This window comes from Lactuca saligna, chromosome 2, assembly GCF_052625555.1.
Source record: "Lactuca saligna cultivar CGN05327 chromosome 2, ASM5262555v1, whole genome shotgun sequence".
Lineage (NCBI taxonomy): Eukaryota > Viridiplantae > Streptophyta > Magnoliopsida > Asterales > Asteraceae > Lactuca > Lactuca saligna.
The window spans coordinates 156398286-156426158 of record NC_136418.1 but is presented as its reverse complement, the minus strand read 5'-3'; the positions used below and the strand labels follow the sequence as shown (position 1 = coordinate 156426158).

General features: G+C 33.0%; 3 protein-coding genes across 3 annotated transcripts; 1 reads left to right on the top strand and 2 right to left on the bottom strand.

Moving 5' to 3' along the window:
* The first annotated feature begins 10508 nt into the window (after positions 1-10508).
* On the top strand, positions 10509-11587 carry GHS1 (Ribosomal protein S21 family protein). Its single transcript, XM_078981056.1, has 2 exons — positions 10509-10999; positions 11316-11587. Exons 1-2 carry the CDS (start codon positions 10578-10580, stop codon positions 11422-11424), a joined length of 531 nt encoding a protein of 176 aa, XP_078837182.1. The 5' UTR covers positions 10509-10577; the 3' UTR covers positions 11425-11587.
* Positions 11588-11829: 242 nt separating this feature from the next.
* LOC145032291 (S-adenosyl-L-methionine-dependent methyltransferases superfamily protein) lies at positions 11830-15346 on the bottom strand. The gene is made up of 14 exons (XM_078981055.1): positions 15058-15346; positions 14850-14964; positions 14507-14618; positions 14226-14270; positions 14054-14121; positions 13911-13965; positions 13739-13818; positions 13570-13653; positions 13364-13477; positions 12962-13282; positions 12654-12784; positions 12420-12573; positions 12246-12325; positions 11830-12025 (listed from the first exon to the last, which is right to left on the bottom strand). The coding sequence occupies exons 1-14, from the start codon at positions 15288-15290 to the stop codon at positions 11920-11922; spliced, it is 1698 nt and encodes a 565-aa protein (XP_078837181.1). The 5' UTR covers positions 15291-15346; the 3' UTR covers positions 11830-11919.
* Positions 15347-20397: 5051 nt separating this feature from the next.
* Positions 20398-24353, bottom strand: LOC145032290 (uridine/cytidine kinase UKL1, chloroplastic). Its single transcript, XM_078981053.1, has 14 exons — positions 24033-24353; positions 23842-23933; positions 23056-23125; positions 22852-22970; positions 22633-22729; positions 22469-22548; positions 22174-22368; positions 21745-21828; positions 21609-21669; positions 21454-21514; positions 21266-21359; positions 21088-21160; positions 20911-20993; positions 20398-20819 (listed from the first exon to the last, which is right to left on the bottom strand). The coding sequence occupies exons 1-14, from the start codon at positions 24184-24186 to the stop codon at positions 20673-20675; spliced, it is 1410 nt and encodes a 469-aa protein (XP_078837179.1). The 5' UTR covers positions 24187-24353; the 3' UTR covers positions 20398-20672.
* Between the last annotated feature and the right edge of the window lie 3520 nt (positions 24354-27873).

Genomic DNA, 27873 nt, shown 5'->3' with positions numbered 1-27873 from the left:
TCGTGTTTCATACCCCAAACACGTTTTATAATCCGTGTCATGTTCGTGTTCAACAAATTCGTATCATGTAAATTCATGTCTGACACGATTACATGACATGCTGACACGGATTGCCAGGTCTATACCCGATTAACCCGAAAGCCGAAAAAATAATAATCAAACAACACCCCTAGTGTACATAATAAAATATTATATATTGAAACTTCGGTACCCAACTTCGATATCCCAAGTTTCCATGCAAATTGGATATCAAAATATAACTTGAGATTCTCAATTGTCTGAAATTTTGGATATTTGATGATGAACACACAACTTCAGGGATAAACCTACATGGTTGCCCAAGGTAGAGCATGCTAATTAACCCTCAAAAGTTTGGCATAGTGAAATTTGTTTGAGAAATTTTCCTATATAATATAATTTTTCCGGCTTACTACACTAAAATCATATGAAGTACCCATCACGAGCTATACATGCTCGACTAGAGAAAAGTTATAATCAATATATTTGGATTTTATTGAGTTATCGTCTATTTTATGCTCATGCCATTACCAATTTATAAAGAATTAATCAACCATAATTAATGTATGAGGTACCATGTTAATTGCTTTTTTTTTAACGGCAAGATGGCATTAACATAAACTAAAAGCTAGCCAAGGGCTAGAAGTACAAAATCCATAAGAGAGAATGTTGTGGATAACAAAGAACAAAATTAAAAATAGCCACTAAGAAACTTGCCTACTTAATCCTGCAATAGCATTCTAGAATTGGATCACAGCACCACTCCAACCAACTAAATGTCCCCTAATTTATCCATAAATGAGCGAGAGATTTCACTTCGAAAGCTAGCCCTGAATGGGATTTTGGACCTGTGCTTGGATCGTAAAGTATCTGGTTTCGGTGATTCCATGTATTTGGAAAAAGAAAGTAGTTTAATTTATAACTAAAAGAATCTTTTTGATTTTCAATCAAATGCAGTTAAATATATGTTATACGATAATTAACTAAACAGCACAAAGACCAAGACACTTGACTTATGTTTCAACCTATGTGTCGCGAACATGCATGAATAAAAGTATTTCTACAACCATTTTTCTATGGTTTCACAATCTTTTATAGATATGATATTTTCAATTAAACCAGGACTTGTACTACAAAGGTCCACATTATCTTAGATAAAACTATTAGTGATTATATTTTGTATTTATATTGGTGTACAATCTCTTGTTTATAAGACGGGTGGGAGCGGGCGTTGTCCGTGGGCGCTATTCCGACGTGGCGAGCAAAAAACAACATTATAACATCTTGTACACCGCCCTAGTCTGATGTTTTATGGTTTTATGTTAAGAGATGTTATAGTGGTAACAGGAGAAACGAGACAATGAAATAGGAACGGTCACATTTTCAACTGGCTGCAAACGGTCACGAAGTTTTTTTCTTTTTAAATCCCTATCTAAATGTAATATAAATACATAACATTTTTATCTCCATTTTACCTTCAAAACTCAACAAAATTTTCAACAATTCCTATTTTTTTGATTTTCATTTTCTTTTCTAATACTCTATTTAATTTAAAAAATCGACCATTTTGATCCGTTCCATCTATACAATCATGATATCGACGATGATGATATGTTTGTGGGTACGATGTACCGATATACTACGGACATGTTACCTTCAGAGCCAGCTCCACTACTGACCAGACGTGCGGCGTTGAACAGAAATCGTGAAAAAGAGCATAAACGTCTATTATACGATTATTTTACGGATAATTGTATCTACCAACCTAGCGATATTAAAAGAAGGTTTTGTTTGTGAAAAAATGTGTCAACGGATAGACAATGCAATCGAAAGCAGGTATCGTAATTATAGTTTTTTAAAAATTAAATATATGTTCTTTAGATTATTAAATAATTGTTTTAAAAATTAAATATATGTTCTTTAGATTATTAAATAATTGTTTTAAGAATTAAATTTACGTTTAGGTATGAATATTTCCAAATGCGGTATGATGCGAGAGGTAAACGAGGTTTTACAAGGTTGCAAAAATGTGTTGCTACAGTCAAACTTATGGCTTTGGGGAAGTCAGCCAAAATCGTTAATGACTGTATGAGAATGTCAGAGCGAACTGCATGAGAAAGTTTGTATATATTGCCGAGAGGTGTTATCGAAACCTTCGGTGACAAATACGTGTGCAAACCTTCATTAAATGACATGCAACAAGTATGCATGGCGAATGAAGAATGACATGGTTTTTCGGGTATGCTTGGAAACATTGATTGCACAAAGTAGATATGGAGAAATTGTCATATGGCGTGGAAAGGTCAATACACAAGTGGTAATCTTGGATCGCCTTCGTTAGTATTAGAGGTTGTTGTGTCACTTATGGATTTGGCATACTTTTTTCGAAGTTGTGGGTTCTAACAACAACTTCAACGTTCTTGATCAGTCACTAGTATTTCAGGACTTTTTGACAGGAAAGGCATCAGATGCTCATTTCACAATAAATGGCCATGAGTATAAGTTCGGGTATTACCTCACGGATGGAATATATCCACCATATTCCACGTATGTGATGGCGTTTCGACACCCGATAGAACCAAGAGGCAATTTTTTCAAGAAAAGACAAGAAGAAACACGTAATGAAGATGAACGTGTTTTTGGAGTTCTGAAAGCAAAATGATACATAGTTGAACATGCGGCACGACCATATGAGTTGGACAGTGTACGAGATATTATGTATGCATGTATCATAATGCATAACATCGTGATTGAAGATAAAGGACAAAACATTACGGAGTATTCGCCTATGAAACCTAGACACATTCATTTTCAATCAAAGACAACAGAATACTTACATAGAGTCGTTGATATTCAAGACCAACGAAAACACAAACAACTTCAAGAAGACTTGACAGATCATATATACGATGGCATTGAAGATGAATAATTTAGATCAAAACTGTAATTTCTTTCGTCTTTTTTGGTTTTTAGGTTTTTAAATGTTTTTATCCTTAGCTGTAATTTTTTATATTGTTGTTAATTTAGGATTTAAAATTTTATTTTTACTTTTTAAATGTTATTTTTTTATTTATGATTTAATTTATATGATAGTTATAAATATTATGACATAATAAAAAAGAAATTGGAAATATAGAAATTAAAAACATCAAAAAAAAATTAAAAAATAAAATTAAAAATAATGGTGTTATTACATGTTATTTGATGTTGTCTATTTCTACCTTGGATGTTATAACACCAATGTATGATTATGATGATAATGTGACCCCTTTGAGGTATGGTAACATGCAATAACATGTTGTCCACACCCAGCAGCTTAAAGATTCAGATTCCATTATATTTATATTTTGGCATGTGGAATGGAAAAGTCAAATAGTTATAACAATCTTAATGGTATAAAGTTCTAATGGAAATGTCTAATATCGGGTCCTCACATTATTATCTTAACCTGCTCCTCCCCCTTCTTTGTTTTCTGCCTCCGATCATCCTCTCTTCCCATAACCGATCACCACGGTAGCACCCAATGAAAACGCAGACGCCAACAAGGCTTCTTTCCACCTTGCCATGATGTCATCAATATAAAGGACACCATTCCCTTTCTCCTAGATCAACACAACAACCGTTTTGCCTCATGGCTAGAACATTTCCACATTCATGTTTGAAAATGGGTTTTACGTGTGCCTTAGTAAACATTTGCATGACATATAAGTTATATTTGGGTCGTATCGTTCGATTGTAGTTTTTCATGTTTTGAATTGTATCATTCGGGTTCAATTTAATTTTTTTTTTTGGAAATGACAAACGAATTAGGTGGAAGCATACTCTTAATATTTCAGCGAACACCTCGGGTTCGAGCTCCTTTACAGGGCAAACCAAAGAAAACGCAACTGCCAACAAGGCTTTTTTCCACTTTGCCTTGAGGTCACCAACATAAAAGACACCATTCCCTTTCTCCTAAATCAACACAACAACCGTTTTGCCTCATGGCTAGAACCTTTGCACATTCATGTTTGAAAATGGGTTTTACGTGTGCCTTAGTCAACATTTTCACAACATACAAGTTATATTCGGGTCGTATCGTTCGATTATGGTTTTTCATGTTTTGAATTGTATCATTCGGGTTCAATTTACATTAAATTATTTTTTTGAAAACGACAAACGAATTAAGTGGAAGTTTGCTCATAATATTTCAGCGTACACCTCGGGTTCGAACTCCTTTATAGGGCAAACCAAGCCCCCATAAAGATTTTGAGAAAAAAAATTTATACATGTAAGAAGTAGTTTAAGGGAATCAAACTCTCAACCTCACACCCCATATAGATATAAAACCCGATGCAGCTAACTTATATTATATTTTCTTACATTTGTTTTAAAATATGACTATACTAAAAGGCAAAAGTAAAACTTATGGTGACGAGCATCTCAAATTGTAGTTTTTTACAAACTTTATTATCATTTAAATAAACTTTATTATCATCCAAATCACTTAATAAACATTAAAATTTTCGCTTTCTGTTGGAAATTGTAAACATCTTCGTCCTAAATATAATTACGTTATATATATATATATATATATATATATATATATATATATATATATATGTGTGTGTGTGTGTGTGTGAGTAGGATCAAATGAGAACACCAAAAAAGTTGAAAACGCGAGAACAAAGTATATTCATTTGTGACTCCATGTATTCATTTATAGAGAAATGATAAAATTTTACGTTTTTAATATCAATTGAAGAGAAAAAGCATATTCATGTTAATTGTGCATAAAAAATTATCATTTCTTCACAAATGAATACATGAAATCTCAAATGAATATACATGTTCTTGCGTTTTCAACCTTTTAGGTGTTCTCATGTGATCTTTTCCTTATATATATATATATAAACCTAATAGTTAATACACTTAAATCAATATAAAAAATAAAAATAAATACATTTTATAGAGTTTTATTTCATTAAATAGTATTTATCAAAATTTTAATAAGGACAAAAGTATCTCAGATAAAAAAAACATTATTATCATATAGTATATATTCAATTATCAATGTCAATATATGGAAGTGCATTTTGACATGACGGTTCGGTAAAAAACAGTTTTTGAGTATTTACAAAAACCATATGCTTAAGATTTTCTTCTAACTATTCTTATAAATAGGTTTGACCAACATATGTCTTATGTGGAGTATTGCATTATCCTAAATATCAGCTCATAATCCTAATATTTTCAATTGACTAGATATGCCAGGTGTATCGTAAGGCATTTTTAGACTTTTTTTGGTTAGTATGTGGTTCATTGTAAAGAACGATTGGGGTTCAAATACCAAGACGATAAGGTAAATGATGTTTTGTTTGACATATTTAAGTGTGTTGGGTTTCCGCCAAAAAAGGGATTCATGTGAATTTCTTGATTGACTCGAAAGAATGTTAACCCTTAGATCGGTTGACGTTTTGGTTTTTTGATGGGTTAGAGGGAAACATGTTTGTGTGGACCTTACAGAGGTATCCCCTCTCGCGGGCTTGAGGGTTGGGGGTTTCAAGGCGAGGCAAACTACTTTAAAAGTTGTTACATGCAAAGTCACAAAACATGGAAATCGTGGATGAAAAACCAACAAGTGGTCATACCATTTGCGTTTGATACGTTTGGTTTCCTCATGTTGGATGTGGTGGTGTTTATTAATAGAATACAACATATTATGCATAACAATGTTATGTCTGGATATAATCTTTAAAATAATTGACTTTATCATATAAAAAGATTTCACGATGCAGCTTGTTTTCTTTTTGTCTTTTCACTCATTGTATTGTGACCACTAATTAACTACGAATGAAGAAGAATTAAGTCAATTATTGATCTTGAAAAATACATTGGTTTTACATTCCAAAAAAAAAGTGTCAGTTAATGTTATTTTTTCGAAATTAAAATGTATACTTAAAAATAATGAGGTAGTTGAATGAGTTTGCAAAAATAGGTTTTGTTAAATAAATTTTAATGGAAATGTGATGCGTAAACTAATAAGTCTTTTGGAGGTTAATTATTGTATACTGCCTAAGTTTATGTTATATCATTTAAGAGAGTGTTTGATATTGCTTATTTAAAAGTGTATTGCTTATTATAGGTCTGGTAATTGGGTTGGGTTCGGGTTGGCGGGTTGACGGGTCAGAATACATTAACCCAACCCAACCCATATAATATATGGGTTGGTGGGTTGAAAACATCGACCCAACCCAACCTATATAACCCATATAAGTATATGGGTTCGTGGGTTAATGGGTCAAACCCAACCCATTTAATAAGTGTAACATCCGGATCCTCAGGAACATTATTGTGTATGTTAATCTTGAGATTGAATGAGGGACTCGACGAGTTGAGGGACCAACTCGCCGAGTCGAGTCGATTTGATCGCGTGGATTTAATAAGCGGACTCGACGAGTCAGAAGAGGGACTCGCCGAGTAGGTACTGGGCAGAGAAACCCTAATTGTTTGGGTTTGTGACCTATTTAAGGGTCCTTAATGGCCCTCAATTGCGGCCACCCTTCCAGAGAAAAGAACCCTAACATATTTGAGCGTGTAAAGTGAGAGGGAGAGAGAGAGAGAGCCATCTTGAGCCATTTGATGTGATTTTGCTAAGGAGGAGAAGTGATCCGGCAAGAAGGACCACAGGAGGTTGTTGTTCTGAGGCTTTCAAGCAATGAGGCTTCACTTTGAGGTAGCAATTCAGCCCTTTTCTTCTTTATTGTGTAGGCTTATTGAATCAAGGGTTTCTTTACCCTTTCTTGAGTTGGAATAAGAAGCATGAGAAGTCCCAATGTGAAATAGGCCTTAGATTTGGACCTTGAGAGGTCCATAGGGTCCCAATCATCCAGCTTTATGCAGTTCCTTTAGGGGTTTTGGATCTTGGTTGTCATATTAAGAGCTAATTCATCAAATAGAGCCATATGAGTGTTGCATGAGCATAAAGATTGGACCTTTACGTGACTTTTGAGTGATTAAAGGTCAAATCTACAAGTTAGAGAAAAAGATCTGACCTTAGAAGGTCATTTGGGAGTTGCCATGGAGGAAACTCGCCGAGTCCATGAGAGGACTCGACGAGTCGAGTCAGGTTGCACCGCGATTTGTGATCAGTGGTAACCCGTCGAGTGAAAGGTTAACTCAACGAGTCGAATGAGACCTTAGCAGGATTCAGAAGATGCGTATGAACTCGTCGAGTCCCACGAATGCACTCGGCGAGTCTGGTCAAAGTTGGACCGTTGACTAAGTTGACTTTCATTGATTTTTAGGGTTTGGTCAACAATTGGGCTTTTGGGTCTTGGAGGGGTAAAATGGTCTTTTACCCTTCTAAGGAATTATAAGGGGGGTTAATCTAGCCTTTGAGAGTCGTTGTTAATTAGATGAAAATTGTTTATGTGATTAGACGAAGGCTAGATCAGTATTCAAGATTCGAGATTATCCGAGTTACCTGAGGTGAGTCTTCTCACTATACATTACCTAGAGTGGTATCTATGTGCAGACTGGAGGGTCTTATGTGTATGTGTATGTTTGAGATTTAACTGCATTGTGTTATATGTATGCTATGTGTTATATAGATCGGACCAGAGGGTCCAACGACTCATGAGGCCAGAGGGTCCTCGATCAGACCGGACCGGAGGGTCCAACAATTCAGACCGGGTAGGAGGGCCCAACGATTTAGACCGGACCAGAGGGTCCCGCTGAGACACATTGACCGGAGGGTCATACCGAGTTATAGCCTCGAGTGGCTTATGTGTTGTATGTGATATTTTGGGGAACTCACTAAGCTTTGTGTTTAACGTGTAAGTGTTATGTTTTTCAGGTTTCTCAGGATCGCAGTACGGTACCGACTTGATTGTACACACTAGGGAAAGAGTTATGAAGATCCTGGATTATTAATGGAGTTGTGTTTTGCGAATAGAATAAACGAGATTTTTATACGATATGTTGTGATAAGTATGCGATTTTTAAATGAAAATTTTGTTTGAAAATTTACGGTGTTAAATAAGCAACACATTTTAAAATGAAATTAAAAAATAGAAATAAAATGAAGTCATAAAGTCTTAAATATTCAACATAAAGCCATAAACAAGAGTGATGACGATGAGTGGTGTGCGTGCGACACTGCTACAGTTGATGACATGATGCCTCAATCGACGGAAACGAGAGACACAGAGTTGTGAGTTTGGAGACTGAAGACTGCACTTCTTTTTGATTAGGAGCTTCTTAGGGGCTAAGGAACGCTAAGTCGACTCGAAGATGTTTTGCAATTTTGGAATTCGGAAAACGATTAAACGATAATCAAATAATCAATTAAATATATTTTTTAAACATTATATATATATATATATATATATATATATATATATATATATATATATATAATCGGGTTTACCGAGTTGACCCGCGAACTCAAACAGATAACCCAACTCAACCGATGAAATAAACGGATAGGAGGGTTGGTGGGTCAAAAATCTCAACCCAAACCCGTTTATTTTCGTGTTGGGCCAGTTGGGTTACGGGTTGGATCGAAGATTATCACCCCTAGCTTATTATGATTTATACCACGAACAAGTGAGTTTGAATGTTTTGATTGGATAAAATAGCTTCTTATTTCCGTTTACAAATGTAGTAATAATAATAATAATAATAATAATAATAATAATAATAATAATATTAATAATATTAATAAAATACATTTTCACGTATTAGCTCGTTGTGATTGAGTAATGCTAATAAGCAGTCAATTGGATTGTACACAATAGATTCTCTTAAAAACAACTAGGTGAATGCCCACGCGTTGCGCAGAAACACCTATATAGTTGAAGTCTTTATAAATATATGATTTTTTATATATAACAATAACGTTGTTGTTAAATTTGATATAATAATTTGTATATACTAAATTGATATAATATATTGATTATTTTGAATTATATGATAATATATACATTTATTATAACTTCATAATCACAATCGTTTGAATGACTTCTACCCGCGAGTTACACATGAATAAAATTAAATATAATATATGATTTGATGTTATTTATAGTTGTTTTTATTGTTAATTAATTTTTTAAAATTTATTTGTTTAATGTTTTAATTTCTATCATTATAATTATTTAAAACATCAAACATTTTTTTTAAAGCTATCAATATTATCATTTATATAGAGTTGTTTTTAACTGTTGGTATTGTAAATTATTTTAAACTACTTATTTAGAAACTTTTAACGATTATAAAAATATATTTAAGAAATATTTTAGTTAAATTGAAATTACAATTTAGTTTTTGCTTTTATCACTATAATTTATCACTTTTAACTATTTACAAAATATTCTTTAGTTTTTTTAAATGAAATTGAAATTTATATTTGAGTTGATATTGTAATGCGTAGAAACACCTATATAGTTGAAGTGTTTACAAATATATATTTTTTAAAATATAACTCTAACGTTGTTGTTAAATTTGATATAATAATTCGTATATTAATTTGATATAATATATTGATTATTTTAAATTATATGATAATATATAAATATATTATAGCGTCATAATCTCAATCGTTTGAATGACTTCTACTCGCGAGTTACATAGCAATAAAATTAAAAATTATATATGGTTTAATATTATTAATAGTTGTTATTTTTAACTAATTTTTTAAAATTTATTTGCTTAATGTTTTAATTTCTACCATTATAATTATTTAAAACATCAAAAATTATTTTTTGATTTTAAAGGTAAAAATATAATCATTTATATAGCGTTATTTTTAACTATTATTATTATAATTTATTTTAAGCTACTTATTTGAAATTTTTTAACGATTATATAAATATATTTAGGAAATATTTTAGTTAAATTGATATTACAATTTAGTTTTTGCATTTATCTCTATAAAAATGACAATTTTAGTGAATATCAAGAAAACCATCATAAAAATGAATCATCGAAATGTTTTTTTGGGATTTTTTTAGTGAATCATATTATTATTGATTATATATATATATATATATATATATATATATATATATATATATATATATATATATATATATATATATTGTGTTTTCATGACGTATAAACTAAAACTAATGCCAACATCATCCTTTCTTCAAATGTGTTTATGATAAAAGGATAATGTTTGTATTAGTTTATACACTCAATTAAAAAAATGTAGCCATTAAATGAAGCGAACGGAATTAAAAGAGATACATTCTTTTGTAACTATGTACTTTGTTTAGTTATAAACTTATTTCTTAAATTTTAGGTTTTAAAAGTAAAGTTTATAAAATAGAAACTAAATAAAAATAAAGTTTATAAATATGATCAGCGTTTTTATATGTTTTATCCAATTTTAATAAAATTTTGGTTTAGGCTTGTACATACCAAATGGGCTAAACACAAAGCCCATGTCTTAATGTGAACAACCGAGTCAACTCACTCTATCCATTCCGATTCGGGGTTGGGCTTATCATCCTGCTGTTGAGACAGAGAGATAAGAGGGGTCACTCGTCTCATCTGAGAGCTCGATTTTTGCATCAATGGCTTCTTCAGCTTTAGCGAATTTCCTATCTATTTTCACACCATTAAAAGCTCCAACACAACCGTCCAAAGCTCCACCGTCGCACCTCTCTCTCTCCAACGATTCCTCATCGAAGCAGAAAGATGCGTTTGCCCCATTGGTTGCTTCTTCTTCATCATCATCTTCTTCTTGCTCCAATGATTTGATGTCTGTGGTTTGTCCATCTCTGGCATACGCCAACACTCTGTACTTCAATTCGGCATATAACGTTCAGGTCATCGTGGAGGACAACGAGCCGGAGGAAAAGCTACTAGGACGATTCCGTAGAGAGGTTATGAAGGCTGGCGTCATCCAGGAATGTAAGCGTCGCAGGTACTTCGAGAACAAACAAGAAGAGAAAAAACGCAAGACTCGCGAGGCTGCAAAGCGCAATCGGCGCAGGTAATTCCAATTTCGATATGAATCCGTTTATTTAACTTCAATCTCTCTGCGAATTCGATGAATTACTACCATTAGTTTAGAATAGCTAGAGCAACTACTAAACCATATGCATTTTGGTGCGATTTAGCATCACATGGGATTCAATTTCAATTGCATTCCTGTGTTGGTAGATTTTGAAAATATTTTTAGGGCAAAATGACAAAATCTCCAAAACAAAGCAGTATTTGTTATCTTTAGAGTAAGAACTGAAATGAGTTCATCTCCATCATTATCATTGATGGCTAACACAAGTTTTTGTTTTCGTTGAATAAAACAGACGCACGCCTTTTAGGAACCCAAACGATGATAAGCTGGAAAGTGTGAACAAGAAGAGGGAAGATGACGATGATAACTGGGACATGCCTAGTGATAGCCCTCTAAATTAAGTTGCTCCTATAATGTTATGTATGTAACTTGTACGGCATATATATATTTGTGTAGAAATTGATGTTCATGGATCGTGTTATTTTTGATTTAGCGTGTATGAGAAAATGCTAAACACATGTTTTGTTATATGTTACAAGAAACTAATCAAATTTGTTTTATACATGTTGTATATCTTGTTAAACAACAAATTTGATTTGTTGTATTAAAGGTATGATGTTGGTAGAATGATATCATTGCTACTTTACAAGGTCTTTAGACTGTATGTGCTAATTAACAATATAAAGTTAAAGATGGTTTACTTTCTGTTGAAATAGAAAAAAAAAAAAAAAAAAAAAAAAACTATAATCATGTCTAAGATGATCTTTCTTTTTGACTTGACTGATTCTTTTATAAAACATTAGGAAAAAAAAAAGATAAGACAAAAATGCATTGTTTAGTCGGTCATACACATACATAATAAGTTTATATCTAATGATAATGAAATGAATTAATGTTTACAAGGAAACGGAGGGTTTATTTTTCTTCTTCTTCTTCTTCCCAGATTTCTTTTTCTTCACACTTGCTCCAGCTCCTCGTTTAAATACAGCCAAAATTTCAATGCTGCATACACCAATTTTTTGCACAGGTACATCAACACTCAGCAAAATATAATCCAACATCAGAAAATTTACAAATATATATCCATTACATAAAATAACTAGACCATATGAACTACAAATATACATTGCACTTCAAAAAAAAATCTACGCAAATATGGCATAGCAATATCATTCAAATACAAAACAATTTTCAATGCTACAATAAAAGAAAAAAGACATACCTCTGGGTACCAGGGAAGAAATTGAAACCATGGGCTTTACTCAAATGCCAGGCCTTACTAGACAATAACGCCATGCAATTCTGTAATCCAATTAATGCGATGAAATTAAACTGATAAATAAAGTCAAAAATAATATTCAAGTAACCATTTTGAAAAAATGAGGTCTAGAATTACATCTTTGAAGCTTTCCCAACCACAGCTTATGTATATAAGCGTTTGAGGTAAAGACCGACTTTCTTCTTGTGTGGTTCTACTTGGAATTTCAATTGAATCTTCTCTTGCTCTTAGAATCCAAGGTCTTTTTTCATCTTTTGCCTTGAATGTTGGACTAGAAAAACAAACCACATTGTAACTTTAGATTCTTCACTTATCAAAAAAGTCAACAACTAACATCTTGACTATTTCTACCTTTCAAGTGCCATGGCTTTACGTTCTGCTGATCTAATCGCCTGTAAAGCACTAATCAAAGATGGGTCAAGTCCCTTTCTAGGAGGGTCAACCACAACAACTTCTGATCCCACAAGCCAAGAAAGTGGTTCCTGAGAGATATATTGTACATGACCAAATTACAAAAATGGTCCCTGAGTATTTCTTTTGTAGTTTCCTATCAGCTTTGGTCCCTTTTCACATGGCGTTAGAGTAAGAGGGCAAATTGGTCTTTTTCCCATAAAGTAAGCAAATAATAAGAATATGGAGAAGAAGAGTTGGAGACTAACAACTGAAGTGTCAGCAAGATGCCAGCTAATGCTGCTGTCAATGGAGCTTGGTAATCGGTCGATTGTCTTCTCAAAAGCCAGCTTGGATTCCTTATTGATCTCCACACATCTAACTGATCTGAAAATGTTAAGATTGAAAATTTTAGTTGATGAAATGAATGAAACTTCAAAACAATCAGAGCAACATATAAACACTTCTTTCCTGCATTTTCTTGCAGAAGCCAGTGACAATCCAATGACTCCAGCTCCAGCATATAGGTCAGTAACAGATGCTCCAAGCGGGACATATTTATGTAGTTTCTGAAGCAAAGAATCAAAAGCCTGAAAAAAAACAAACAATCACATTTACAAGAAATAGAAGATAAGAATAGTAAGATAACCACTTTGTTTTTACGGTTTTACCCTTGTATTTGCTTGGCCAAAGCTTGATGGAGCCAAATAGACATCAATTCCTCCAACATGCTCCCAGAATTCTCTTTCTCCTAATAGATGCCTCCACCTATTTCCAAAAATTACCTGCATCACAGAAGAATAAAATAGTAATTTGAATTTTGTAAAGCGATTATTTCACAAAAGTATTACTTGAAAAACAAAAGTACAACACTCACGTTGTTGGTGGATGTTTGAAAGTTTGCCCAAACAGAATGAATTAAATGAACTTTGCTGTTTGGCCCCCCATTTCTCCACATGAACTACAAGACAAACCACAAACAAAGTATATCAAAATAAAACTTTAAGTTTTAAAAGATTTAAAGGAGAGAGGTTAAAAACTGTTACAGTAGCTAAGTCATTCAACTTTTCAAAACTTGCAGAAGTTTCACTACGAGAGTTCCAAACAATGGAAACTTGTACTCTACCTGTAAATTTACAAACAAATATTTCAATTTTGACCTCCAAGATATTTTTAAATAGTCCAACATGTGATTTAAATATCCAATGAAGAACTAACCACTTCTATATCTCTCAGAAGCAGGAAGAGATGTGTTGTATGTAGTGACAGCCATCTACAGATAACTATTAAATTAGCATATAGACATACCACTTACTCACTACTAATAAATAAGCTTCATTTAGATTGAAAACATGTTGCACCTGAACATATCTCAAATAGCCAGTTCGTTCATCTTCATCATAAGGATCGATGTTCAGAATCTTTATACCTGAACAAAAAGTCAGAAGACCAAAGATAGATTTTTCAACTTTTGTCTACTAAGAATTATACATATTTCAGAACATAATTTGAGTTCAGAACTTAAAAACAAACCTTTTCTCAGAAGCTCAACAGCAGCATTTATGCTTGGATGATGGGCTGCACAGACAAAAGGTGAAAAACTGCACAATTAGCTCAAAATGAATTCAAATGGTAATCTTAGGACATTTTTTAAAGCTTGAGCTAGCAATAACCACCATAAGTATATAAGGAACTAACAAAGATACAGAAACATGTGAAATATACAAAATATAGGTGAATTAATCACTTTTATCTTGTCATTAATGTTAACATAATACTACAAAAGGTAATGATACAATGACACAAGTTCAGACCTTTGCAGTCAGGAATATCCACTACGTTGTGCGTGCCCTCTTGATAGAGACCAATCAGAGGATCAGACCATGAACCCCGTATGGCAAGTTTAGCACGACACCTCCATCCCCACTGCAATTGAAAGCATGTTTACTTTATAGACATACATATGGATTAACTTAGAAGTAAATTCCATGATGATGGAGGCTAAAACAAAACTATATATGTATATATATTCAATTGTGAACTCATGAGCTTTGTTTCCAATATACTTTCTGTTCCCAGGAAATGAAAGAGGCACATTTCCATTTTGAACTCTAAATTACTTCAAATTAGTTCTACTCAGGCTTATAGGAGATGTACCAGCCTACAAGTATCAAAAGTGAAATCGGATACACCAAGTTTCTTGAAGAAGGTAGTAGCTTCTTCTAAAATAACAGGACGATGGAGATTATCCTCGTGAGTACAGCCTGAACACCTGTAAAATGAAACCATAATTGAAGATGAGATTGGAGTGACGTATGAATAGAAGTGACAAAATTTTATAAACACTACTGGTTGAGTGACGTACGATTCGAAGTGAGGACAGTTGAGAGAACATCCTGACGATGAGATTGGAGTGGTTTGGGGGTTTGAAAGCAAAGAATTTGAAGATAATCGTCCAGATAATGTCGATGGAGGTGGCTGCGAGTGTGGTAGCGGGAGGATTTGAACAGAGGAAGAGGAGGTGACGGTTGTGGTAGAGCGGGATGTTATGAGGGAAGCGGATATCGAAGGTGGAGCAGAGAGGAAGAAGACGGACATATTTGGTCCGCGGTGGCCGTAAAGTGCGTACTGGTGGCGCGCGAATGGATAAATGTATCAGACACAATCTTTTCCGTCCGTTGGGGGCAAAACCGTAATATGGCATGGCTGTAATTTTTACTCTAAAAAGACAAATAAGGGCGTTTTTTTTTTTTTTTTTTTTTTAAATTTTAAGAAAATGAGTAGAGCCAGAAAAAAAATGATTGTTTGAAAATTGATGTTTTTGAATTTTATTAAACGAAGAAATTGAAAGAAAATGAAATTATCATTTTCCTACGATTTAAAAGGAATACAAAAGATAATTTTTTTCGTTTTTTTTTTTTTTTTCTTCTTACTTTCTTTTCTTTTCCTTCTTTACTAAAAGTTAGGAACTAGGCATAAATGTTAGTTTAAACAAAAAAATTTGTTTGCAAGTATTGGTTTTTAGCTTTTAATTCATATAAAACATTTCAAATCTAAAAATTACTTTCATATAGCGTTTAAGAAAAAAAAATACTTTTGAGTTTTTAATCAATTTCCAAAATTGTTTTTTTTTAATTCTTATGTTTCATATTTAGTTAAAAGTTTTTAACAACCACCAACTACTTTTGTCAAAACACACCTTTAGTGTAGACCTGCACAAAAAGATCGGTCTCGGACTGGATCCAAAAAAAGACCGAGACAGAACCGGTCTAAAACGAGATCGGACCGAAAAAAGATCGGTCCTAAAAAAGACCGTCCTGAACCGGTCCAAAAAAGACCGGACTGTTCGGAGACTGGTCCTGAAAAAGACTGGACCGATTTGAGACCAGTCTAGAAAAATAAACTTGTAACCAAACTTTATAAATATATAATTTTTGTGTTAATTATACAATTTTTAATCACAAACTATCTAATTTATTTTATTTTTTTCTTTTATAAAATTTAAAATATCATTTTTAATAATTATTAATTTATTATTTTGGTGATAATCTCATATTTATTAATGGAAAAAACTCGAAACCAAAACAAAATAATCGAAAATATCAAAACCGAACAAAAAAAACTTGTAAATCGAACCGAAAAAGGCATATGGAAAGACAGAGAAACGAGACCGAAAAAGACCGGTCCAAAAGAAGACTGGTCGGCAAAAAGACCGGTCTGAAAAAAAGACCGGATGGAAAAAAGACTGAACGGGACCGGTCTGAAAAAATACCGGACCATTTCGAGACCGATCTCAAAAAGACTGAACCGTTTCGAAACCGATCCAAAACCGGTTTGGTATCGCAAATGTGCAGGTTTACTTTAGTGGACATAATTAAAAATACTCCGTTTAAGAAATGACCAAAATGGTCAATGAAACCAGAGATGGGCCTTCATGGGCTTCGATTTCAACATTCGGACTATAATTTCCTCAAAGTATAATTTCTTTTTTCATTATTTTTACCATTGTTGCAAGACAAAATCGAATTCCATTTCAAAAATCTTATATGAGCTTGTGCTTACAAAATTGATGTAATCTACAACTTCGTGTCATGCAAAAATAACAAAATTTTAAATATTTTTTAGATTTTTAACAAAATTTCAGTCCAGTAAGCAAAAACGGAGCCCACGAGAGCCCACCTACGATTCCATAGATTATTTTTGTATTTTATTAATTTTTTTGTTATTTCTTTGCAAATGGTTTAATGATTAGAAAAGTAAATTTGTCTTTTCCTCTGTTTAGTAACATTATAAATATATACAAAATGCAAGTTAATTTTTTTTTTCTATAAGTTACTATAGCTAATAGTACTCTTCGTGGTGCATATTGTACAATAAAGGTAGATCTATTATGCACATCTATTCATTTCTTTTGCTATTGTGCGCATTTTGTACAATTCCTCTTGTAGATTTTTCCAAAATCGTGAGGTGAAACGGCTGTCACGATCTGACACAATCGTTAACGGAACACCGTGAAGCCTCAAAATTTCCTTCATGTAAGAATTCGCAAGGTTATCCATAGACCATTTCTCATTGGCATGGGTTGCAGGTGGTATTGGCATGGGTTGACCAATATTAGGTCATGTACGGGTGTTGGGCATGGGTTAGGACCAAAAAGGTTATAATATGGGTATGTGTTGCAGGTATCAACTGAATAGTTTTGGACATGGAGGGACTCAGCAAGTCGCGCATACGACTTGACGAGTTGGGTCGCAGTTTCCCCCATACCTCTTCTGATAACGAGCAATGTGTTGAGTTGGAAGAGGAAGGTTGGATATGGTTATGGTGTAGACATATAAGAGGTGGAGAAGAATTAGCGCAATTACAGTACTACTTATCGAATAGGTTTCACTTTATTTCCTTTACGGACTCTAGTGATAAATGGTGGTGGAATTTAGATTTTTCAAGAGTTTTCCAGATGCAACTCATACGTATATTAAAACCCCTTTTGGTCCTAACCCATGCCCAACATGTAACGACCCCATTTCTGGTATGTTATTTAATGTTTATTTTTCTAAGTATTCAAGTGGGACTCGACGATTCTGTTGCCCGACTCGTCGAGTAGAGACGGGAAGAATCGAGGATGTAAGGAGACGATTATTGAATTGCCATGTAGTGAATACGATGTCTGTAGCAATTGAATATGCACGAACTGATTGCAATATATGACAGACTTACTTGCTAGACCCTTGTTTCCTTCTTCTAACTTTCTTCTTCTTTTGCTCCAAAATACCACAGAACTGGTCCACGCTGTGGCCTCTTGCCCTGAATCACCAACTCTCCCAACCTGCTATCTCGATCAGAGATATTGGACACAAGCTTAAGATTGAATCGTTAGAGCGAGAACATGTAATGGAAAAAACTGAATGTATTATTTTGAATGACAAATGTGAAATTATAATTAGTGAAATAAATCTTTTGGTTTATGATAAAACACATCTTAATGCTAAAATCAATAGTTTAGCCTATTAGGCCAAGGTTCATTAGTTCTAACTTCAAGCGACTATTTTCTGATCAGAGTAGGTTATTGGAGTCTTCTTTCTGCAGACTCAAGGGACATGACTAGACTTGGAGGGTGGACCAGGTGGAATGAAGGCCCGATACGGCGGACCAGTCACATAGTAGACCCGAAATGCATGGTTGTTCTGTGATTTGTTATGATATAGCATGTTATGTGTGTATGGTATATGTGGTTGGTATTTTGGGGGGTCCAAGAGTGTTCTTGGGCCGTAAACTCATGTTTACTCCTCAAAAGACAAGGCTTTGGTGTTCTAAGCTCATATATGCAAGTCCACAAGTCATATCTAAGCCCTAGGAGTGATTTAGAAGGGTTTTGGGCTTTGAAAATGTCAACTTTACACCCGAATTAAAGCATAGTTTGTTGAGCGTTTCTCAGATATGTGACAAAGGCTACTCAACGCATTTTACTAATGAAGAGTGTATGATTCTCAAGCCTAGCATCATCTTCTTTCCTTCTGTATGAACCATGTTGGGAAAGAGTGCCACCAGTTCGCAGAATCTGGCGGTATAGGCGGTTACGTTGGAGCCCTTCATGGTTAGGCTCCACAGTTCTTCCTCTAGCTTCTGGTTCAAAAACATTTTAGGGTAATGATTCTAGTCCAATTCCAACCTTAAAAGTCAAAAAGAAGAGGAGTCATGAATTGTTGAAATGGTTAAATCAAAAAGATGAGTCATACTTCGTTCCAAAACAATTCTTAGAGTCATGCTCCAAGATTGTAACTTGAGTGACATATCTTAAAGAAGGTTTATTGTGTGATTGAATTTCAGCATTCAAAACATCTAAATTATGAAACTGATCCCTAAACTATTTCCATTTATTGACAAACTATCTTCAAATCCAAATTATTTTCCTTAAACGTTTTCAAATTAGATACTTAAAACTTTAACCCAAAATTTCTATTGTTTATATGTTAGTCAACTTTATTTACTATATATTAACAGCTATTGTGGGTTGTCACATTACTTGGAAACGATAGTCTTTGTTTTTTCCAATTCTGGTCTTATTTTTAACTAGGCAAAAATATTTTATGGACTTATTAATATGTTTGTTACTCTACTTTGAAAAGACATTTTTATCATTTTTATTTTTTAAATGTTACTTTAACCGATGAAGCTTCAGCTTTGTAAAATATAATTGGTTTATACACAACAAAAACATGTAAAAACCCGCAGCAATGTGCGAGCTCATTTACTAGTTTTTAACAATGACCAAGAAATTCAATAATTAATAACATTATCAATTTTTTATTTTTTTTATACCATTATACATTATTTTAAATATACTAACTAAGATGTGCAATTGGTAGATTATTCAAAAATAAACATCTTCATCCCTCATCCAATTCACTTGTAATCCCTATTCTAATAAATAGATAGTTTCAATATCATTTTGTCAAATATCACTTTAATACAACTCATAATTAATATTATACCACTAGGTGTGAAACCCGTATATTACGCGGGTTGATTTAAGAAAAATTAAACATTAAATTAAAACGTAAACATAATTTTTTTTTAATGTATAATTTTAAAATAAGAAATAAATAAATGTATATATTACAAATTAATATCATAAGTATGATATTTAATACTTTACATATATAAGTATATGATTTTAAATTTAAAAAATCAAACAAACAAAAAATTAATAAGTAAATAATATTTATTTCAAAAATACCAATTATCAAAACTCATAAGAAATTAAAATGTAGCAAAAAAAAAAACCATTTATTTATTAAGGAGGATGTATCATATAAGATATATTACACAACTCATTTCAAAATTCAAATTTATATTTTTTTAAATATATATTAAATTTGAAGTTATAATAACTTTAAAATTTTTGATACATCTTTTAATCAATAATTTATTTAAAATAATTGATTATTAATTATAAATTTTTATTATAAAGTTTTAATTAATTTTATAACCCGTGGTCACTAAACTAGTAAATTATATATTCATGTTAGAAAATTTATTTCTTAAATACCAAATTATGTTGTTGAATGTTATTGATGGGTAACATGCACACATGTACACCAAACAGCAAATACGATTATTAGTCTTAGATGCTCCATATTTTATTTGAACAAAGCAACGCATAATATAATGTCCTCTACTCAAAATAAAAGAAATCAAAGGAGCATGATGATGATGATGTCCATATTTGATTTGAACTTCCTAAAACATCAATTCTGGTCTGGCCCCCCAAAAAAGCGTGTGTGTAAAATCCATGCCCTGTGGCGCTAATATTTACAAGCAAATACACCCAATGACCACCCACCAAACACACACGAGGGTACCACTTACAAGTACAGAATGAAGAAACTTCTTCCATTGCAAAACCCGGCCTTTAAGGCTGGTTGCTGCTCAGGAGAAAAGTAAAAAATAAAATCATGACAGATGGTTGGTTACACCCAATCAATCATCAGTGCCAAAGTAACGGTCACCAAACTCCCCAAGACCAGGTATGACACGATACTCGTCATTCAAAGCAACATCAATCTCTGATGTAACTATCTTCACCGCTGGAAACCTTTTTGAAACACAATGGATTCCCTCTGGAGCCTACACAATAAATACCACATCACAACACCATTAGTCCATTCCAATATAAAGCATAAACCACACAACCATTTCCAAATCACGCAAAACTCACTGATATGAGGTTGAGGAATATTATGTATGATTCCGGTACTCCTTTCTGTATCAGCAGTTCAATTGCCTGGTTAGCCGAATTACCTGCAGTGTTCCCCCATAACAATAAAATCATGTTTCTTTTTTGCTTAATCGACTTAAATAATGGGACATGACTTAATCTTGTAAACTAACTAACCTGTAGCAAGAACTGGATCAAGGAGAAGCACGTGTCTTTCAGAAATGTCATTTGGAAGCTTTTCATAGATGAGCTGCATGTGTTATGGAAGATAATTTGTTTTATTTATTTATTTATGATTCTGGAAAATGAGCCACATCACATATGATACTAGAGGAATGAATGAAATATTATTTACCTGCTTCCCGTTGTCACCATCACGGTGGATCAAGATTTTTCCAATTTTTATACCTTTGCAACATGCACGCAATGCATTCTCCATACTCTCACCACTGTAAAACAAACAAATAATAGAAATTCAAAGCTTTCCTACATGAAATCGATACAATAAAAATAAAAAAAAAACTAATAAATCATATTACTCACCTTCGAACAATAGAGACACCACAAAGCTTTTTGCAAAAGTCAACTCCACTATATACCGACCCTGCAACAAATATGAACAGGGGCATTTATACATACTTTAATCTCCAGCAATATAAATAATTTCATGAGAAAAAAACAAACCACCATCATAATACCTGTTGGTGTGACCACTTGCATCTCAGTAAACGGTAAATGACCAAGCCCATGCTCCACAACCTGACACCAATATCATTTAATCAGTAATAAAAACTCAAAATTACAGAAATTCAAATAGGGTAGAGAGTCGAGTACCAATCGAATTAGTCGATCTGAGTAAAATACAAAATCATGCTTTGAAATATCTTTATCTCGAATCAGTGTGTGCATTCCTCGAATCTGTAACACAGATCTTGAATCAATGTAATGCCCTCTTATATTACAATACAAACATATGTAGCCAGTTGAATGTTGTGTATTCATACTAGCTACTTTCTAAGACTTTATTTCAACTCTTTGGTTGGTGGTATTTCCATATGCATAATTACACTTTTAGTCCCTGGGATATAGTGAATTTTTCTGGAGCTGGTCCAAAAAGGAATCTTGTTTCCTTTTTGGTCCCTGTTTCCTAACGCTTTTAGCCCCCACGACTAAAGCCATTTTACATATAGGGGAGGGGTAGAGGGGTCGCCCATGTAAAATGACCATAATGCCCTTACTTTAGGTTAAATGGTAAAGGAATACCTGGAATGTTGACTGAATCACATATACGTTTGGATATATTTTGCAGAGGTCGTGTTGACCAAGCTTTGTGCGTATATGTTGCACAATCAAGTCTATTGCAACATGATTATCGCCACCTCGTGGTATGATGACATCAGCATACTTTTTGGATGGAAGAACAAAATCATCAAAAGCAGGTTTTACAAACTTAGCATACTGCACAACACACAAAAATAAAATGTTTATTCATTGTATAGTTTCATATGGTTAATGACAATGAGTACTAAACCATCATTCAAAAAGTAGTGGTGCTTACCTGCTCAAGGACAGAATTGACATCCCTACCCCTCTCAACTGTGTCTCGCCTTATTCTACGTGCAAGCCTCACATCCGCATCTAGCATAAGTATGTGTCATTTGTCAATGAATAATGTAAGTTCCATAAAATTCATGGTAACAAGTATGGGTAAAGAATAAACACCTGTGTCAACAAATATCTTCATGTTCATTAAGTCACGAACCCTTTGGTCATGAAATACCAGTATCCCCTCCAAGATGATTACATCAGATGCATTCACCTGACAAGCACACAAAGAACAAGTTTAAAAGGTCACATGGCACTAATTATATGGTCAGATGAAGCAGTTTCGACAATATTTACAATTGTGCCACTGAAGACAACATGTTCAGAAGTGAATACCTGGCGGAAGGATTCAGAACACCTGCGGTGGTTTTTAAAGTCATATATTGGAAGATGTACTGAGTTTCCTTGTTTGAGCTTTTCAACACACTCTAGCATTTGCTCTGTGTCAAAAGCATCTACAACAACAGAGCTTTTTTATTTATAACTTCAAAGAATGAGCAAGTTGAACACTGACACAACCTAAGTTAATGAGAACATTACCAGGGTGATCAAAATTATACTCATGGGCACGTTCAGATTCTTCAGCAGTCAAGCCACGATAAAATGAATCCTAAACAAAGAAAGGAATATTAGAAACTTCAAGGATACTATTAATTCAGATTTAGAAGTTTGCCATTTGGAACAGTGGAAGAACAATAAAGCAAGTGTTATATATTACAAAGTACCTAGAGACCAGAAATCTCATATCTAGCATGTATCTGTAATTAATGATAAGCTAAATCCAACATCAACCATGTCATATCAATTCATTAAATAAGCAAAATCTGGACCCATTCTCACATGAGTTAAGAAAATTAGGGTAAAAAAAATACTCAGTTGAATGCCAAACTTCTAACTCAACCTGACTGATGGTTGGTTACTACACAAGAACTCTCTTCTAACATCAGGTAATGATAGGGGCACTCTTTCCTAACATCAGTATCATGATAAATGCTGTGACCTTCTAAAGGTTTTAGGCATCACACCATGAAGTTTTTTGCACAATAGAAGGTATATGAATGGTCAACCATTCACATTCATTATTATTGTTTTCTAGCATCTATAGACTATAATTACAAGTTGATCGGGCCCTGCCTGAAATGCATAAAAGTTACAGTATGACCAAGTGACAGGGCCAGCGCTAGAAATGCGGACCCCTCCTCCCTATGCACCGAACAGAACCTTAATTATAATCGTACACAATCGATAATGGGGCCAGTATTACTTGTAAACTCTATTAATTGTTTTTGCTATTGCACTGGAAACTGCATATAATAGCATACAAACCTGATTGACGAGAACAACACGATGATCGTGAAGCTGTTGAATAATCATGTCACAAACCGTCGTCTTACCGGAAGCAGTACCTCCGGAAACCCCTACGAAAAAGTCAACAGAAGCAATTGAGTGGCATATCAGAAAACCTAAACTCGTACAGGAGTGATCGATTTAAAGAAAGCAGTTTGTGATGCAAATACCTATGACGAAAGGCTGTTTGATTGAGTCGGCAAGTAGGGAGGAAGAAAGAGATCTTGGGGAAGAAAGGAATTGGGCATCAAGATGTAAGCCGGAGAAATGAGGACCGGAGGCGGCCTCCATTACGTAATCTATGGACGTCGTCTCTTCCGGCATCGTAGACTGGAAATCTGAATTGGAGCACAAGTGGAGTCGTTGGAAAATGTACAGAAAAGGAATGGGGTTTTCTGCGTCACTTTTAAGCTCCTTTTTTTCGCCGGTTCAGTCTTTTTCAACAATAAAATGGCATATTCCGGGATCCGTTAGGAACGAACCAAATACTTCTTTTAAGTTTAGTTTTAGAGTTTTATAAAATAAGAGGGTGTTTTTAGAAGCCAAAAGTCCTTTTAAATAGAAAGAAAAGATGTTTGTCAAATGCATTTTAGAAACTACTTTTGGATTTGGATACAAGGAGAAATGAATTTTTTGGAAAAGTCAGGAAAATATGATTTTTTATGATTTTTCCAAAAAGAACTTTTGCTTCCTGAAAAGCCAAACCAAACACCCCCTAAATAAATACATACATAAAAAAAATATAGAAAATAAGAGGAAAAAAACTATATTTTATGTTTCTAAATTAAAAAAAAAAAAAAAATCAAATCCTCCAAGTTATGATTTATTTCTTTTTCCTTTTTTTTAATGAAACACACGAATTTCAATTTTTTTTTATTTTCTCTTGCTTTAATCAATTTTTTTTGGTTAGGTTGAACTCAAAAACATAGGAACATGGTGTAAAAGATCGAAGATTCAAATCAGAATATATTCAGTAGGTCTTTGTTTTTCGTTTTTAAAGCCTAGGAACCAAAAATAATATATGGTAGGTATGCTAACCACGTGGATTTTTTTTTTATTAATTGTTAGTTGAATAAAGATTATTTGGATAAGTAATATTATTTTACGACAAGTTGTGGTATAAACAAATAAATGAGTTGTTGCAATATGAATGATTAAGATTAGTCTAGCACGTGTTTCTTCTATTAAATAAAAATGTTTACAATAAAAAATATATATATATTATTCATTAGTTGTTATTAAACAAAAAATAAAAAATAAATTGTAGTAATATTATTCATTAGTTGTCAAATGAAAGATTATTTGGATAAAAATGTTTACAGTAAAAAAAACAAGTTGTACAGGATGATCTATGTCAATTTCATTGTAAGATGCTTGTTTACAATTAAAAAAATGGGTTATCGGTCACTCATTATGGTTCCAACTTTGGAGAGTATAGATAAGAGAGTTTGCTCTTTAAATAATATTTTAAGAAATCAACGCATCTTATATATCATTTTCAGAGTGTTTGAGATTTCATTTTGAACCTTAAAATGATTTTTTAGACAAAATGACTTAATGATTTATGGTAATGAGAAAAAAACAATTAAAACGTGTTTAAGGTAGTTTTTATGGTAGAAAAAATTAATAAGTTGTTAAAAAATATTTGTCTTAAGTTATATATATTTTAATGGGTATTAAATTTTTACATTAAAAATAATTATAAGGAGTTTTGAAAAATTACAAATTGTAACTTATTGAAATCATTTTTTGAAAAGTTATTTTAAAAAGCTTTTTCACATAGCTGAAAGACACTTATTTTTTAACTTATTGATTTTTCAAAAAATCAATAAATTAATAAGTTGTTTTAAAATGAAAACATAAACACCCTACCAAATCCTAACTAAAACTTATCAAAATGGCAGTGTGACTTCTGCGTAGGCCATTATTTGTTTACAATAAGTGTAGTATAAACTCTTGATGTATTAATTTGTAATGTTTCATTTCGATTTAGTTGTTTGGTAAAAATAATAAGTTAAAAACTAGTTTTTTAAAATAAAACGCCAAACAGAACCTTCATTTCGATTTAGTTGTTTGGCGGACTAACTGAAAAGCTAGCTGTTAGCTGAAAAGCTAGCTGTTAAATAAAAAGTTAGCTGATAGCTGAAAAGCTAGCTGATAAAAAATAACGTTTGGTAAAAATAGCTGAAATATATAAAATTACATAAAAGGACATGTAAGAATATGTGTTTCTATAATTAATTAAGGGGTGTATTTAGAAAAATTTTAAAAAGCTCCTAAAAAGCTAGTCTAAGTAGCTTTTCAAAAAGCTAGCTTATAAGCTACTTTTTGGCTTACCAAACACGACAACATAAAAAAGCTCGAAAAATAAGTTAGCTTATCAACTAGCTGTGGCGCGCCAAACACAGCCTTAGTTGATAAAAAAATTATCATTTAAAAAGTAGTAAGTGTAATATAAATAAAGAAAAATGTTAATTAACCAATATGAACGTTTTATAAATTCATGCATAAAAACAGATTAAATTAAATGTTTGGTCCCAAAAATTTCTTCAAAATTACAGATTTAGTCCAAAGTTGGTGATTGTTGCAAGTTTGGTCTTTATTTCCAACTAAATTAGTGGTTTTGGTACCTCACATTAACTTATGTTTTCCATTAACTTTCCTTATGTCACATGAGGAGATGTCATTTTACCCATCTCTATTACTCATAATTGTTTTTTATTGTCATTTGAGTAAATTACACAAATGGTCCATGTGTTTAGGGTAATTTGCGTGTTTGGTCCCTAACTTATTTTTTTAACTCGGAAGGTCCCTACTGTTTGTTTTTGTTACGCGCTTAGTCCCTATCTTACCTAAAAAGACTATTATGCCCTTGATTTTTTTAATTTATTTAAATAAACACTCCCCTAATCCCACCCCCTCACCTTACCTCACCTACCCCATCATTTTTTCCTTTTTAAATAATAGTCTTTTAGATAAGATAAGGACCAAATGTGTAACAAAAATAAACAGTAGGGATCAAACGCGTAACAAAACAAACCGTAGGGACCTTCCAAGTTAAAAAAATAAGTTAGGGACCAAACACGCAAATTACCCCAAACCATAGGGACCATTCGTGTAATTTACTCTTGTCATTTAGTTCAGGACCAAAAATCATGAAGATTTGTCAAGAACCACTTTCACATAATCTTGAAACAACATAATTGTTATTTATGATCATAAGCTTATTTGAAAGTGACACTCTAAACTCATGGACATGGTTCAAAGAGTGTGTGGATGATGATCACGATCTTCAGGTAAACCCAAATTTCATATTTGTTATAGACAGACAAAAGGTACCAAAAACACTTTCATGTTTTAGTTTGCACTTAAGCTAACACATGTAACTTAATATTAATAGATTGTCTTATTTGTAAAAGGGTGTAATTCTAACAATAGAGATGTGTCCCCTTGAGGTGAGCACATATAATTACTTAATACACCATACATAGGAATATGAAGCCTAGATGGATGGGCCAACTTACCAAAACTTATGTAATTGTGCAACAACGTGCACTCTCCCATCTTTTGAATATGTTATGGTGGAACTTAGGAAGTAGAATATGCAAGCATGTGAATGGTTAAAGAAATTTCACCATAAAGCTTGAGGGAGTGATCTCGTCAAGAGATGCTACACCACTCCTCAATATTCGCTATGAAGCTCATTAGCAGGAACTCGCCAAGGGTCTAGCGAGAGGAGAGAGAAAGACTTGAAACAATATGATTGGCAAATGGGTTTGTTTCCATGAAATCAAAATTTACAGGTTAAAAAAAAAGAGAAATATTATCAAGTTGTTTGTGAGGTAGCAAAGGAGGAAGATGACACGGATTTCACGATTTGGCAGTTTTGGTCCCTTGATTTTAGCCTTATGACAGATTCGACCCCAACTTACAATTTCTTTTACAACATAAGTTTCTAGAATTGGCTCAAACCATCCTACAAAACTTTATTGCAACTTTTTTAAGCTAATA

Excerpts from the sequence above, each read along its gene's own strand:
- GHS1 (XM_078981056.1), top strand. The coding sequence starts at position 10,578 with ATGGCTTCTTCAGCTTTAGCGAATTTCCTATCTATTTTCACACCATTA. Across the intron at positions 11,000-11,315 it reads GCAAAGCGCAATCGGCGCAG|ACGCACGCCTTTTAGGAACC; the intron begins GTAATTCCAATT and ends TGAATAAAACAG.
- LOC145032291 (XM_078981055.1), bottom strand. The coding sequence starts at position 15,290 with ATGTCCGTCTTCTTCCTCTCTGCTCCACCTTCGATATCCGCTTCCCTC. Across the intron at positions 13,819-13,910 it reads TTCTGAGAGATATAGAAGTG|GTAGAGTACAAGTTTCCATT; the intron begins GTTAGTTCTTCA and ends GTAAATTTACAG. Across the intron at positions 12,026-12,245 it reads TTCTTCCCTGGTACCCAGAG|CATTGAAATTTTGGCTGTAT; the intron begins GTATGTCTTTTT and ends TGGTGTATGCAG.
- LOC145032290 (XM_078981053.1), bottom strand. The coding sequence starts at position 24,186 with ATGCCGGAAGAGACGACGTCCATAGATTACGTAATGGAGGCCGCCTCC. Across the intron at positions 22,369-22,468 it reads TCAATTCTGTCCTTGAGCAG|TATGCTAAGTTTGTAAAACC; the intron begins GTAAGCACCACT and ends TGTGTTGTGCAG. Across the intron at positions 21,161-21,265 it reads ATGGTGACAACGGGAAGCAG|CTCATCTATGAAAAGCTTCC; the intron begins GTAAATAATATT and ends TAACACATGCAG.